The following is a 16,863-nucleotide window of genomic DNA, read 5'->3' as shown; positions in this document are numbered from 1 at the left end:
TTATAAGGACACAATTTTTCATTTTATTTATACAAGTTATAAATATCTTCTACCAGATATAATAGTTGGCAAACTATGTCAAGCAAGTTTAAGCAAGATTTGAATTAAATCAATCTCTTGACTGCTCTGGCTGGATTAACACTATACAGAAACATAATTTTCCATTATATTTATACAAGTCAAACGTATCTATAACTAAATATAATAGCTAGCTAACTATATCATGTAAATCTAATCAAGATTTAAATCAAATTTAGGTAGAAATTTTTCGAATTTGAAACTAAGTGGCGAGCATTTACCCCATCAACTCCAATCGTTCAGAGAGGCTATAAAACTTTAGAGGGAAATAAAAATCCATCACATTTATACCAGTCAAACTTATCCTTTAATCGTGTGGGAAAAGTTTCACTGGTAGTCCTTTGGCAGGAGCAGGCATGGGGTCAACGGTCACCTTCTCGCTCGGATCCACCAAATTCCTCTTAAAGGTTTTCACGACATAATGCAGAAAAACCAGTATTACCATTCGAGCAAACTCGTTACCAGGGCACATTCGTGGTCCTCCTCCAAATGGAACAAACGTGTAGGGAGAAGGCCCCTCTCCTTCGAATCTCGAAGGATCGAATTTATCTGGATTGCTGAAATACTCAGATTTTCTGTTGGTGGAATTCACGGTCCAATAAATCTGCATATGCCCAAAAACAGTAAGAATTTTTCTATAATCTTTCACAAGGAGAGAGACAGAGTGTGATGGGGCTCACCTTCCACCCTTTAGGGATTGTGAATCCGCCATATTTGAAGTCTTTGATGGCCGTACGAAAACCTCCGCCTACAGGAGGCTGCAGTCTAAGCGCTTCCTGTGCAACTCGCCATGAATACTTCATTCTTTGGAGGTCCCCCACTCTAGAAGTTGCCCGGCCTCCTTTGTAGCTGAGATCGCCAACTGCTCTGCAATTATCAGATAATAATAACTAATAAAACTTTTAAATTTATTTATCCCCATGTCCTCATAGGTCTTTCATTTGGATACCAAATGATATAATTGCTTGGAAAGCGACTTTCTTTGTTGGTTGTGAAAGGAAAGGAGGGGGTAGAGCAGCGGCCTGGAGCGCGACAGCTGAGCTGAGGTGCTTTAGTCATGGCCAACCAGAGAGCAGAGGTGCACTACTTATGGCCAACCAGAGATAGGTATATATATTTTTGACAGCCTTTTATCCACAGGTATGTTTTCGATACAAAGATATAAGGAGACCACAGCAGGCATTCCGATTTGTTGACAGCTGGTTTTTTACCTGCAATCCCGTTTACCTCCATTAATAATTTTGAATCCTCAACTTCATCCATTTTTAACATAGCTGAAATATTTCCTTGACTGCATCGGCCTATCTTTCGCATCTCATACATAATTTCACCTGCATTCTCCCTGCGTCCACATGACGCAGTGGTGAGTATATTTCCTCAGCCGTTTTCTCAATTGACTTCATTTGACTGAACGATTTCAATGCTTCTTATTTATACTATTGCACCTCGGTTTCAGTCTCGTCTGCGTTTCCAGGTATGGACATTTCGCAACTTAAATTCTCCTTAACTGTCTTATATGAGGAATTTGTCTAAAGGAAAAGAGCAATTTTCATCTTACTGTTTTTTTACAGGGAGTGTTTTTTACACACTTCAAATGAAATAGCATGAACTTATACAATATGACAGGACTTATTTGGATGAATGACAATCTTAATTAATATATGGAGAATTTCACATGTTCTTGTTGGTCATGGTTTCGAATGTTGAAAGCTCAAAATTATTGTGTCATTTCTAAGCCTTTTTTTTTCAGAGGAAAAAATCAGAATGGATTATATTAAGATGATATAAAAAGCATCATTTACAGATGTCTCGGAGGATATTTTTCAGATAGAGAGGATATTGGTTACATGTAGAAGTCCGCCTGAAAGGGGACAGGGGGAGAAATACCCTGTTTTGCGGCAGGGTCATCGTAGATCTTTCAGAGAAGTAACGGCAGGAATAAAAACTTGTATATAATCAGATGTACAGAGATATCTGATAGCTGTAAGAGAACAACACATTCGATACCCTGCAGCTATACAAACTTCAAGATAAGATCGATTCCATATCAAGCATTTCACCATGTTCGATCGCCACAGTTGTAGAGACGGAAAGGGATTTTCAAAATCGACAAAAACAATTCAGCACATTCGATTTCCTTTTTCAGAGGAAAATATCAGAAGAAAACAGGCAGAGAGGATGCCTTCGGAAAAAAAACTGCCAGAAGAAGAGGAACTAATCCGATTTAAATTAGGATCATGGTGGTGTGGATGTAAAGTTTTTGTCTGTTGTTGCATAGTTTTCCCAGATGAGGTTTCACGAGGTATTTCTCCATGAATAAGGACGTGGAATCGGATTCTTATCGCTGGCTTCTGAACCTTCCCTATCTCTTCTCGCCTGTTTTTCTCCGCTGTTCCAGCCGGTATTTGGTTTTCCGTTTTTAGATTTGAATTTTCCTCTGGTGGGTAGATCTTTCCAGATTTTTGTTATCTGTCTATTCAGAGCATTTAAGCCACTTAGGACGTAAGCTAATGCTTTCATTTATATGGAGCCGTCATAACTTCAAATATCTCCCTTTCATGATGCATCTTTTTCATGACTCTGCCATCCTGCTATTAATTAGGGGGACAACTGGCTCTGTTTAGGAACATGCTCTTTTGAATTCGCTCCTTTTTCTCCCTGAGGTAACCTACAGCATGTACTGCTAGACAGCCTGGAAGTGGTTGAACATTCCCTCCCCTGGATCTATGTTCTGTCATCACATCTCGATTTTGATAGCAGTGTCAGATTTCATATTTCTCGCGGATCCGGTTCTGTACTTTGAAGATTGGGGGTAGGTGTCCCATTTATTGAATGGAACTCCTATCGGACTCATCCGCCACGGAGGCAATGGTCCACGCGGCCATTCAGGCGGAATCCATCAAAGAAAAGTCCAAGCTGTCAATTGACTGGGAAGCCACCTTAGATGAAATGGTGATTCGTCCTACGGTCCCTCATAGGGAAAGTAGTGAGATAATTAGAAAGCCATATGTCGGAGAACGTTCCCGAAAGAACCAAAAGCCTGTAAAAGCTATTCCGCCTCCTGCCGCCATCAAAATTGACAGCGTCCATTTATCTGATCGTATTGGAAGCTTGCAGAATAAAGCTCTGATCGGCCGCTGGCATTTCCCGGAGATGAATGACCAGCATATGAGAGACTGGCTTGAAGCACAGTGGAAGCCTATTATAGGATATGTCCCGATTATAGCCAGGTTATTAAAAGAGTGGTATTGTTTCCACTTTCTTAGTGCAGAGGATATGGAATCTATATTTAAACATCAGTGGGTATATGGCCGTAGTTTTTTGGCTCTGCACAAGTGGTACTTGGGTTATAATCCTTTAAGGAACACGCCCTCCAATAACCTCATCTGGCTGAAACTTCCCGGTTTGCCTCTGGAATTATGGTCGAAAGAGACCTTAATTGAAATCGGGAATGCTATTGGCAGGTGTGTTTATGTTGATCCATGGTGTCTAGGGGAGAAAGACAAAAGAATGGCCTGGATATTAATTGAAAAAGCCTACCGTGGAGGCTTTCCGGAATACATAGATATCAGCTGGAATGAGCAGACCATTAGGCAGAGGTTAGATTTCTGGGGTGTGCCCTTTAGATGCGCTGCTTGCCATCTTACTGGGCACCTTATCAAGAATTGTCCGCGGCATCATTTGAAAGGCCGTAAGCACTATAATATTTCCAAATTCGTGGAAAAGCCACATGGACGGAAGGCCTCTTCTATGGATTCGGGAAAATCGGATTCACCAAAAAGCTTTTCCAGGTCAATCCACCATGTAGTTTCTGATGGGGACTATCAGAAATCCCCCTAGCCGGCCGTTGAACCAGACCCATTGTTCAGAATTTCTCCCTCTATGCCAGCGCTGGAGACTGCCTCTGAATATGAGATCCCTTGTCCCCCGAATCCTCCATTGGAACCTTTGCCCGACCAGGCTGTTCCTAACCCACTTCCTATTCCTAAACCTGCCATTAACAAGGAAGTCCACCTTTTGAGTTCATCGCTGTCGCCCCCTTCTCAGATTAAGTCTTCTGCTGGCAAGATGGTTGACCCTCTGACTGCTCCCACTCCGGTTAACTCCCCGGTATCGTCGCCTACAAACTCTATCGGTAGCGACCTTGACTATCTTCTGACTAAAAAATCTCTCGACCTCAGGCCACTCACCGTTCATAAACCTGACAAACATAACTCTCCTAAGATCAGTCCAAAATCGACATCTAATATCACTGTGAGAAGAAAGAACAATCAAGGCAATAGGCATTTCAGGGGGAGGGGAGATGCTTCTGGTCGTGGTATCAGTAATCTCTCTCTGATTGACATTCCTATAATTGACATGTCTGATGATTGGCCCCTTAGAGCAAGCAAGGCCGGATCACCTTCGAAATGAATCTCATTGTATCGGTAAATATCCGAGGTCTGGGGCCAGACCTGAAGTTTTTGGCATTGAAAAACTTTTTTTTGTCGGCAAATCCTAAAATCATTCTAATACAAGAGACCATGCACGTTGCTCCTGTAACAGTGTCATATTTTAGGAAAATGTTTCCCCTCTGGCATATTTCTGTTGTGGAGGCTAACGGCCTATCTGGCGGGTTGGCAGTGATTTGGGATCCTCTGTGGATCAATGCAAAAGCCTATAGTTGCATTGCAGGCATCCTCATTTCAGCGCAGATAAGGGGGCAAAAATGTCCTATTAATAAGTGGATTGGGTACTGTTTTCATTTTCCACTCTTGTGGATACCTGGTTAGCAATACAAGGTTCATTACAAACTGACCAAAAAGGAGGAGGTGGCAGTATGGCAGCAAATACAGAATGTCTGTGGGTTCAGAAATAAGATGGACAACACCTTCTTTAGCTACTGTATCAGCCACTTACACTCTTCATCCCAGTATTCCGACTCCAATTCAGAATAAACGTTGCATGAGGACATGCAACAATTTCAGCTAGGGGGGATGTTAGGACTCCATATTGTCTACTTTTGACCTTGTATTTTGTTATTATATTACCCTCTTTAGCCCATAAGTTGAAAGCCTTGATAACATTTTGACCTGATTATTCTAAAGGTACGAAGTAACTCTCCTCATTACTATAAGTTTAATTGTTCAACACATATGCATGTTATCTTTATAATTAATCCTTGGAAGTTGACTAAGTTGTTTAAAGCCTGCAGCATTATAATTCATAGTTGCTGCAACACCAGAAACAGCAATTGCATAGCTGCTGCCATACCAGAAACAACAACTGACTAAACCAGGTAAATCCTCATTTTGCAAATGGCCGTGATATTTGGAACAGCAATTGGCCAACAGGAGCAGTAACTGTCTAAAGCGGCCAGAACAATACGTTGCAGATGCTGATATAGCATGATCAGCCGTTGTCCAAAATTGACAAAACAAAGTTGCAGATATTGGAACACCAGGAGTAGCACAAGAGCTTTACGGGAACAGTTAAGATTCACCAGATCAGCAACAATGGTGGAACAGCCAAGGATTGTACGAGGATCTCAAAGGGACGGTCGAAATTTGTCAGCTGTGCAACAGCAAAAGGATCCGATATGATAAAATCACATATTGTTGTAACAGCATTTCTTATTTTTGTACAAAAAGGTCAATTAAACGGGTAACGACAATCTATTGTAATAGATGTCTCCTCTATAAAGAGGAGACATCTACAGTAAGGAAAGGGGGGAACGAGGGTATTGTATTACAGATCAAGTGTAAACCTTTACTGTAACTTGACATTTTGGCAGATGAATAAAGCATTGTCCTGAACATTTTTACTTAGTATCTGTGTCCTGGGGAATCTTGTGAGAGGGACAGGGCCCACCTTCTTCACAAGATTCACCCATTTCTTTTCTGTTGAGTGTGTGTGTGACTTCTGTGTGGCATTGCTTCTGATATTTCCCTTTTTGCTGATACTCTGTTTTCTTAATCAATTGGCGCTGTACAAGAGTGTGTCACCGGTGATTAGAGATTGCAGTGTGCATTGGCAAATTGATCACAGGGGCAGGTGCTGAACATCCTTACTCTGAGGATAGGGTCCTGATCTTCTGTTACAAGACAGCCATCATTTCTTTCAGCAGATTTGTTACCTTTAGTTCATTATTTTCATTTCATTTCTGCAATAGCTCATAACTGCTGTAACACAGAGTAAGGGTTTGATAAAAATTTAGTTATACTACAGCTTTTAATACTTTTAGAATTAAGTGCATATAGTACGAGGTCACCTTTGAGACAAAAAGACTTTCCCGAGTTCACAATTTAATGCGGTACTCGACTGTTTAATAAATAAACTATTCGCGTAGCCAACAAACACAACCCAACATTAGTGTTCATGAACAAGCCCAGAGGATTTGGCAACAATCAATGAAGAAAAATCATGGTTTATAGGTTTTGGTTAATGCAAAGGGAATATGAAAAAAAAGGAGGATGACCTAGTTTTGATGTCTAACTAGTTTTGAGGAAGACAATTGCATGAGGACATGCATTCCCTTCGGTCACTCCCATATCAAGGCCTGCGTGCAACTGTGGAATTTTCCAGGTAGTTCTATTCTAGCGACTCCAAATTTCGTGCCACTTTTTCAGGGTCAGGACTTAGGCCACTGCCAAGAAATCCATGAAACTTCCATAAATGAAAAATAACATTGAAATAATGATACATATGTAAATACGTGAAAAAGGACTTGACATGACCCCTACTAGCCATGATAGACATTTCATCAAACATGTCACAAATATGCATCCTATAGGTTTAAACAACAGATCTGAGCATAGGGGTCTCAAGCTTATCTGAGAATCACTAAGAAGAGTTATTGCCTCATCACAATAAATTCATTACCATCTATTGAGCCATAATTTCATTATACATTTAGTGATTAACCAAAACATGATGAGAGGCCTACATTTTCACTATCATAAAACTCATTCATAACAAACATATAACCAACAGAAATATCAAGGATATAATAACCACATAAGCCACACATAAACAAGTATATTTACCCATAAAATAGCAAGGATAAAGAGAGCTCTTATTGATGATTGCATAAGCCAACTAGGTACGGGACTCACATGAACCACCCGACCATAGACTAGGTTGAACCAAAATTTCTTTCAGCCACTCACCCCCATGCCATATTCCAAGCATGAATGTGGGATCTCATAAAAAAATCAATCAAAACCATCCATGGTTTCCAATGGCCAAACCACCTCAATTCTCAACCAGTGATTCCACCTCATTATTGTATATCACTAACCATCACCATATTAGTCTCTACCCAAGATGTCTAGGGCTCTAGAGCATTTGTTCCAACTAGGGCTTCCAAGACTAGTAACTCAACCCACATCCATAGGCAAGAGAAAAACCACCTCCATATGCAAGAAAAACCCACCAGAAAAAAAAGTAAACCCACAACACCATGACTATCCAAGAAATGGAAAGGCTAGGAAAACCCACTGTCAATCTAGGAAATCCTCCAAGCTAATGATATATCATAACCAAATAACCACATGCATATGCCATGCATGCCAAAAACTAGTAAGGAAATCATACATGCAACTTGGTACCTGCAAGAAAAATCCACTATATCTGTTGATCTTGATGTCCTCTTACACTTTCCTTCTTTTCCTTTTCCTTTTTTATCTAAATCCCAAGTATGCCACACTCCTCTAAGAGTGCTCCAAGAAAAATCTAAGTTTCCAAGAGTATGAGAGAGATAGAGAGAAAATGAGCTCCAAAATTGAACTAATCAAAAGCCATGAAGTGATCGTCATAATACTTTTTATTAATGAGGCCTCTATTTTCTTCATTTTTCCATTATTTTCCTTCATTTTCCTCCTCGCGTTCAACCTATGACCTTTCACCTTCCTTTTCTCCTCATTTTCATTATTTTCATAAATAAATGCAAATAAATGCCATTTTTCCTTTCCAAAGCCTTAGCCATTTCCTTTGCCAATTTCCATAGCCATTAATAAATCACAAGTGATCCCCATCGCTATGTTTCTACCAAACATTTATCTTGGATTACAGGTCCCATGACCAAAATCTTATTTTACCTTTATTAATTTTTACATGGAGCTTTTACCAAGGTTGTTATAGAACCCTCCCCCTTGGGGAACACCATCCTCGATGTTCAATGACACCTACAACCACAAAGTTGTTGTAAACAAAACATACTTCCCATGGATCTTTATAACTTAGCTCGTTGCAGTATTTACAATGATCAACCTACTGGGAATGAAACCAACATGACAACTTAACAAAATGGCAACCATAATGACATGACACCCATACTACTTACTGGATCTTTATAACCAAACTTGTGGCGATATTTACATCCATATACATATGTGCATACACAAAAACATATACCAAACATATGCCAAACATTCACTCAACAAATGAATAGAGAAGGATACATAGCCCGCATTTGATCCATTATCTCCCATGTAGCTTCATCGCGCCAAAAGTGCTTCCACTGCACTTTAACCTACTCGATTGCTCGGTTCCAGGGCATGAACATGTTTCTCTATAATATACACTAAGGTTCTAGCTAGAATTTTCCTTATGGCTCCACTTGCAATACAAACCAGTCTATCACATGATCAACATATTTAACATACTTTTTAAGCAATCACATATGGAAAACATCATGTAATTTCACTGTCAGAGGTAGTGCATTTCAATAAGTGGTTGTTCCAACCCTTTCAAGGATCCTGAAACGTCCACAAAACCGAGGTGCCATATTGGCACATGATCCAATTGGCAAGGAGCTCTTCTTGGGCAAGTCCACATGTTCCCCAAACTAAAACTCCTTAGACAACCTGTTCTGATCCATGCAAAGCTTATGTCTATCTTGTGTTGCCTTCATATTCTTCTTGATTACCTTCATTTCATGTTCCATTTATGCTACCATTTCCAACACAATCAACACCTTGTTCACTGGATCACTCCAACTAATGGGAGTATTACAATTCCACCCATACAATGCCTCAAACTAACACATCCTCAAAGATTTCTGATACCAATTGTTGTAAGCAAAAACTACCATTGGAACATACCGTCAGGCCAAGAGGTAACTCCATAAATTGAATTTTGTTGTTGCATTATGATGGATCATAGATACATACATGGAGAGAGAGACTCTTGGGTTTCATCTCCTAGTGTCTCATTGACTTCTAATTCTCCTTATTTTCTATTTACAATATTTACATGGATTTAAGTAATCTCAAAGATTAGGTGTCAACACCCCCCCCCCCCCCCCCCCTTAATTTGAAGGGATATTGGCGAGTCCAAGCATTATTCTGAATCTTTCAAACTTTTCTCTTCCAGTCTATTCATTTGTGGAACAATGGCATAGGTGGATTGTATTGGCCTCAACATGATGTCAAATCATATGGTATTTCGTATTGATATGCTTCATTCGATCATGGAAATTTGGGTTCTTGGCCAACTTTATTGCATAAGTGTTTTCAATCATGAGAGGATTTGAATGCACTTGTTTCTCCTGTAAATATTCTATAATTTTCCTGAGGCACACAATTTCCTTTGTTGCTTCAACTACTGCCACATATTCTACCTCAGTTGTGGAATCTAATGGAACAGATTGTTTGCGTGGCCTCCAAGAGACAGCTCTTGATCCTCGACTCATAACAAAACCTAAAGTAGATACCCTAATTTATTTATCTCCATTGAAGTCTGAATCAAAGTATTTAATCAAGCTAAAGTCACCCACCTATGTATACTTAAGTGCAAAGTCTCGAGTTCCCTTCAAGTACATTAGAACTCATTTTGTAGAAGACTAATGACCCTCACAAGGATTTTGCGTAAACTTGGAGAGGATTCCAGTAACAAATGAAATGTCTGGTCTGCTAGTAGTTAGGTAGTAAAGACTTCCTACAAGTTGTCTATACTTCATTTCATTCTCAATGATCCGAATTGGATCTATAGAGAACTGTCAAAGAACCATGACTGTATCAGGTTGGGACAAATCTCTAAAGAATTCAAAACAACGATCAAAAACACCCTGAACTAGTGGAAATGGCAGCTAGCATGGAACGACGAGGACCTCAATCAAAGCACGTTGACCGAGGCCCATGGAGACTGTGCATGAGGCCGAATTAGCCCCTGGGAGGCCCGGATCGGGAAAAGGAGGTGATTTTTGATGCACAATTAGCGCTAATCATGCATCGATGTGCGAATAGGGCCATAATGAAGGAAGCCCGAGCACACGGATGCATGGGGAGCTGGAGAATCGCGAGTGAAAAAACAAAAAGCACTAAAAGTACAAAGGCGAGACCCTTGCTCTAGAAACCAGTGGTATTGATCAGGGTGCCCACAAATGGTAAGTGGTTTTGGATGAAAGCAGAGTGATTCCATTAAATGATCGACGCATGGCAAGCAGAGGTGAGAGAAAACCACCGTTGATCGCGCGCTAATGGTCGAGCAAGTCAACCGTGTGAAACGTGCATATGGCGTTGGATCTGGGGGACCCAGATCGGACGACTAAGATCGCGCCCGATGGAGGAAGTGGAACCAACGAGGGATTAAGCCACATTTTAGAAAGATTTGAGATTCATTTGACCACCACGATGGAAAAAGACTTCATCCACGATGTAATTGAAGAAATGAACTGATGAAACAGGCTGGCGCCATTTAGAGGAGGACATGTAGCCACTCCCTGAGCGCTGATGACGACGCCGAATAGGGAACTTCAAGCGTAGTTGCAGAAGGTGAATCAAAAGAGGCGGAAGAGGAACCGAACAGTCTTGGAATGGATGGCTAAAAGCCATGAACAGAAAGATAGAATGGGAGTTAGACAGTCAAGTGAAGTCAGTCAGTCAGAGAACCCTGAGAGGAGGACTGAACACAGAGAGATAGAAAACAGAGAAAGAAGGTAGTAAAGCAAAGCAGAAAGAGGATAGAGGGCCAAGCTGAACAGAGGCAACGTCGAGCACTAGAGGCTTGAGAGATCTGAGCCATCCCAGAGATTATTTGTCTGGGCTGAGCACCACATTGGGTTCTCCACTGTAGACCAGAAGGTCGCAGAGCTGGTAGGAAGAAGAAGTCTGCGTACTCAAGTGGCTTGGGGAATCCAAGGACCACCCTGCCAAGCAAATCTACTTCAGGAGAACTCACATTGAGTCCCTGCATTGTAATTCTCTGCTTAAAGACACAATAAAACAAGGCCACCACTGAAAGCTGGATAGGAGATGTAGCCCTGGAGAATGGGGTGAACTCCTTTTTAAATTTTTGTATTCTTGTATTTGCTTATTGTATTTATCTGATGTCTTTCCATTTAATTGTCTGTGTATTGGAAATTTGATTGATCCGTTGCTTAAATAACATAGGACACACACTAGCACATGAGTCTGTAATACCTTTGTTTAATAAATCTTCAACTAATGTCACTCATGGGGTGAATATCAGATCAAGTGGTATCAAAGCTTTAGGTTGTAAGGTTAGAAAAGCTTGTGTTGGTTAGCTGTTGAATGCTCACTAGATCAAAGCTCAAATTAGGAGAAGGAGAGTTGGTGGAAACTAATCCTGAAATTGGGAGAGTCTATCCTCGGAAGATAATGTCAAAGGAAGGTTTTTTAGGGCCAGACCCTCAATTCATAGAAAGTTTCCTAGCTATAAAGTCTATGGTAGAAGAAATGTATAGGGACTTTAGAAAGCATAAGGTTAAGGATTCATCAGGTTCTAAAAAAGATAAGGAAGAAGATGAGTCTCGCTTCCATGACCACTCCAAAGGAAAGGGGAAAGAGGAAAGCTTTCTCACACCTCCTAATAACCCTATGCATAATAAGAAAGCATCTTTGATTAAGCTAGATGTTAAATTTGATTTTCCTATATATGATGGAGAGCTAAATGCTGAAAAGTTGGACAATTGGATTAGACAAATTGATGTGTATTGCAGAGTACAGAATATAGACTCAGACAAGAGTAAGATTCAACTTGCAAGCCTACACCTAGGAGGCACTGCCTTGGTTTGGTGGGAAGGAAGAACCCAAGCTGATATGAGAAGACATGGTAAGACCATCTCTGTCTAGAGTGATTTTTTTGCTGCAATCAAAAAGAAGTTATACCCATTGGCCTACATGCAACAATCAATGATGAGTTGGCAAACTCTTCGACAGTTGAAAGGGCAAAGTGTGCAAGGGTATACTCAAGAATTCAGAAAGAGAGCATTGATGTCGGTTATCTCATTAGACTCACCAGAGACTCTTTTGAAGTACATTGGTGGTCTACACAGCTACATGAGGCATACCATCCTCATGTTTAATCCCACTATTATAGATGAGGTATCTGTACAAGCTACTCATCTAGAAGCTAGAGGAAAGAATGGAAATCCAGAAGTTGGGGGACCATCTCAACCCACTGTAAGCAAGAGCAAGGAGAAAAGAAAGCAGAAGTCGAAAGCAAGGAAGGCTAACATTGCACAGAAAAGCAAAGCTTCATGCACTCACTATAAAAAGGAGGGGCATGATGATGAGCACTGTTGGATTTTGCATCCAGAGCTGAGACCTAAGGAGTCCGAGGGCAAGAAGAAGAAGACTGCTACAACTATTCAGAAAGATTTGGGGTCAAACTCAGGAGATGAAACAACTATAACAACCACAGGTATAAAAGGTTGTCTGCTTTAGAGAATGTTGAAATCAAGAAGCAGGTGCAAGAGTTTCTTGAGAAAGGGTTCATCAAGCCTAGCACATCACCATGTGGGTCACCAATCGTTTTGGTGAGAAATAAAGATGGCTCGTGGAGAATGTGCATTGATTACCAAGCACTGAATAAGATAACAATAAAAAAAATTTATCCCCTTCCTCGCATAGATGATATTTTAGATCAATTAAAGGAAGCTGTTTATTTCACCAAGCTGGATTTTCACAGTGGATACCATCAGGTCAGAGTTGCAGAGCAAGATGCATGGAAGACTGCTTTCAAAACAAAGCAGGGATTGTATGAATGGCTAGTTATGCCTTTTGGCTTAACTAATGCTCTTGCTACTTTCATGAGATTAATGAATGATGTACTCAGACCTTTTCTTAATGATTTTGTTATTGTGTATCTGGATGACGTTCTGATTTTTAGTAAAACATGGGAAGAACATTTAAAGCATGTTCAGCAGACATTAGATGTTTTGAAAAGAGAAAAACTTTATGTTAAACTCTCAAAATGTGAATTTGGCAAAACATATCTAAACTACTTGGGTCATATAGTAGGGGGAGGTGAATTGAAAATAGTTCCCTCTAAAGTGGCAGTCATTGTGAATTGGCCTAAACCCAGGTCTGCTATAGAAGTGAGAAGTTTCTTAGGAGCAGCACAATATTGGAGGAAGTTCATTTCTAACTTTTCCTCAATTGCAGCTCCCTTACATGCTTTAACGGGATTGAATAAGGTGTTTCAGTGGCGAGGCAAACATCAGAGAGCCTTCGACACCTTGAAAGAAAAAAGTAGTACAACACCTGTACTAGCACTACCAGATTTGCAAAGACCATTTGAGATCCAAACTAATGCCAGTGACTATGCCATGGGAGCAGTGTTGACACAACATGGTAGATCCATATGTTATCATTTTGAGACTTTTAATTCTGTAGTAGTTAACTATCCTACATATGATAAAGAATTGTATGCATTAGTTCAGAGTGTGAAAAAGTGGAAACATTACTTAATGGGTAAAGAGATAGTAATACATATTGATCATCAACCACTTCAATATCTACACTCCCAACTAAGTTGCAGCAATCAAGACATTAGAGATGGATGGGTTTTCTACAACAGTTTCATTTAGTCATCAGATATAAAAAGGGCATACATAACAAGGTTGCAGACATGTTATCTAGACCCATTATAAATGCATCTACCATACTTAAGCATAATTCAGTGCTACATGAAAGCTACATGGAACAATATGCTCAAGATATGGACTTTAAAGATGTATATGTAACTTTGAGTCAAGGAAAAAGAGTAGAAGAATTGGACTATCATGTGAAGGACCGAATCTTATATCATTATGGGAAAATCTTCATTCCACAAACTGAGAGGATAAAGATAATTAGGGAAGCACACACTTCTCTGATATCAGGTCACTTTGGGGTAAGTAAAACATTTGCACAACTGCAAAGATTCTGCTATTGGCCGAAAATGAATGAGATAGTTTCTAGATATGTAAGAGAGTGTGCTAAAAGCAAGCCCAGTAACCGAAAACTAGGCTTGTACACTCCATTTCCAGTTCCTTCTCACCCTTGGGAAAGTGTTTCCATGGATTTTGTTGGAGGACTACCTAAATGTAGGAAAGGACATGGTTATCTCTATGTTTTTGTGGATACGTTCAACAAAATGTGTATTTTGATACCTTGTAATAAATAGATTACAGTTGAACAGACTGCAAAATTATTCTTTGAACATGTATGGGTTCATTTTAGATTACCCACTTCCATTGAATCTGATCGAGACACCAGATTTTTGGGGAAGTTTTGGTTGAGTCCATGGGAACTGATATACACCAAACTAAAGAAAAGAACAACTTTTCATCCACAAACAGATGGCCAGACAGAAGTAGTTAACAGGACAATGATCCAGTTACTAAGAGGTTATTGCAGCAAACATCCTAAACTTTGGGATGAACACTTGTGTTATGTGAAGCATGCTTACAATAAAGCCAAACACTCTTCTACACAGAGATCTCCTTTTGAGACCTGTTTTGGTTTCACACCAAGGTCTCCTTTGTATTTTGTCTTTGGTAAAGATACCATGGTTGATGGACACAGTGATGTGGACAAGGAAACTAGGTTCATTGAACAGATCCAAGAGATCCATCAGGCAGTATAGGAACAGCTGGAAAAGAGCCAAGCCAAGTACAAGGCTAGGCATGATAAGCATCCAATGGAGCATAGTTTTCAAGTTGGAGAACAAGTCTGGCTATATATCAACAAGGACATGATGCAAGGTGAAGGTAAAATGATAAAGACTATCATGTATGGACCCTTTAGGATACTTGAGAAGATTGGCGAAAATTCTTTTCGCCTTGATCTACCAGCTTACATGCACATCTACTCAGTCATAAATGCAGATTGCTCGAGGTTGTTTGAACCTTCAATGATTGAGGACCCTGAAGAGAAGAGTCAATTGCTTCTATTGATGACCTGCTACCTAAATATCTCAATGAATTACAACAATACATAGTGCTGGCCAGGAAGGTGAGGACGACGTGCAAGGGAGATGTTGAGTACCTCAGGATTGGGCTCAAAGGTTCAAAGCCAATCAGTGCAAAGTGGATTGAGATTGGACAAGTGAGAAAGAAATACCCTCACTTAGTCGATGCTTGAAAACCAACTTTTGGTGGTCCAAAATCTTTTTTAGTGGGAAGGTTGTGATCCGAATTGGATCCATAAAGAACTATCAAAGAACCATGGTTGTATCAGGTCGGGACAAATCTCTAAAGAAATCAAAACAACGATAAAAAATACCCTGAACCAGTGGAAACGGTAGCCAGCGTGGAACGATAAGGACCTCGGTCATAGCGTGCTGACCAAGGCCCATGGAGGCTGCACAGGAGGCCGAATTAGCCCCTGAGGCCCAGATCGGGAAAAGGAGGTGATTTAATCGTGCATTGTTGGGCGAACAGGGCCATAATGGAGGAAGCCCGAGCACACGGACACATGGGGAGCCGGAGAACCGCGGGCAAAAAAACAAAAAGCTCTAAAAGTACAAAGGCGGGACCCGCACTCTAGAAACCGATGGTATTGATCGGGGTGCCCACAAATGGTAAGTGCTTCTGTACGAAAGCGGAGCGATTCCATTAAACGATTGACGCGTGGCAAGTAGAGGTGAGAGAAAACCGCCATTGATCACGTGCTAATGGTCAAGCAAGTCAGCCACGTGAAATGTGCGTATGGCATTGGATCTGTGTTAGGGTCCCACCCTAACCCCCTTATTTATGGGATCACGTCATAGTCAAGAGTCAATAAAGCCCATATTAATATTTGTAAGTGGTTAACCCGCAATTAATGACGGGACCACAGTTATTTGCAAATGGGCCGTAGTATTAGATAGATGGTATGAATAAAACCCACGGTATTGGCCCATGGTATTGCATGTATGAGTCATATATAAAGGATAGAGACTCCCTGCAAGGAGCATTGTGTCTTATTTTGTATTCGAGCTTTGCTCTATTGGAGGTTGCCCCCTCGAAGAGGCAAGTGAACATTACCCTCTGAATAATACAATCATTGCTATTCTGTGTTCTGGGTATCTTTTCTTCGCATATTCTGTATTTGGGTATCATTTTGCAGGTTAAGAGCATAACAAGTGGTATCAGAGCACTTTCCAGGGCCGGTGGGATCTCCAATTCTTAGCAAAATTTTTTTTTTCGGCTAGAGACGTGTTCCGACATCTTTAAACCATGGGATCTGTCGTTAAGCGCATAAAACTATGGATTTGGGGAGGCATGCACACAGGAAATACAAGAGGTGGTCACGTCTGTTGGACTCCCTTGTAACCCCTGTGGGTACCCCTTCGAGTAGTAGCGCATTAGACAGAACCGCGCACGGACTGTCTTCCACGTACCCTCTGGGTATATCGGAAGCCCCCTAGGCTCCCTTGAAACCTCGCCATAGATAAACCGTCGGCCGTCTTGTGGCTACAGTACACCGAGAACAGCACTCGGAGAGATTACTCGCCCGTACAATAGGGAAGTCGGGTTGTACGGCTAAGGGTACGGTCGATCCTCCTTAGTTAGTGCCCTGAAACATTGGGCTGAGT

At 40.8% G+C, this 16,863-nt stretch overlaps 1 protein-coding gene across 1 annotated transcript; it reads right to left on the bottom strand.

Moving 5' to 3' along the window:
* Positions 1–294: 294 nt before the first annotated feature.
* LOC149163749 (cytochrome P450 716B1-like) lies at positions 295–901 on the bottom strand. Its single transcript, XM_089430795.1, has 2 exons — positions 759–901; positions 295–682 (listed from the first exon to the last, which is right to left on the bottom strand). Exons 1-2 carry the CDS (start codon positions 879–881, stop codon positions 386–388), a joined length of 420 nt encoding a protein of 139 aa, XP_089286921.1. The 5' UTR covers positions 882–901; the 3' UTR covers positions 295–385.
* Positions 902–16,863: the final 15,962 nt, after the last annotated feature.

The sequence above is a fragment of the Pinus tabuliformis genome, chromosome 5_1, assembly GCF_031772625.1.
Source record: "Pinus tabuliformis cultivar Carrire ecotype Pingquan chromosome 5_1, CPIR1, whole genome shotgun sequence".
NCBI lineage: Eukaryota > Viridiplantae > Streptophyta > Pinopsida > Pinales > Pinaceae > Pinus > Pinus tabuliformis.
The sequence above is the reverse complement of the archived record's forward strand: the minus strand, read 5'-3'. Positions and strand labels throughout refer to the sequence as shown.

Excerpts from the sequence above, each read along its gene's own strand:
- LOC149163749 (XM_089430795.1), bottom strand. The coding sequence starts at position 881 with ATGAAGTATTCATGGCGAGTTGCACAGGAAGCGCTTAGACTGCAGCCT. Across the intron at positions 683-758 it reads CAATCCCTAAAGGGTGGAAG|ATTTATTGGACCGTGAATTC; the intron begins GTGAGCCCCATC and ends GGGCATATGCAG.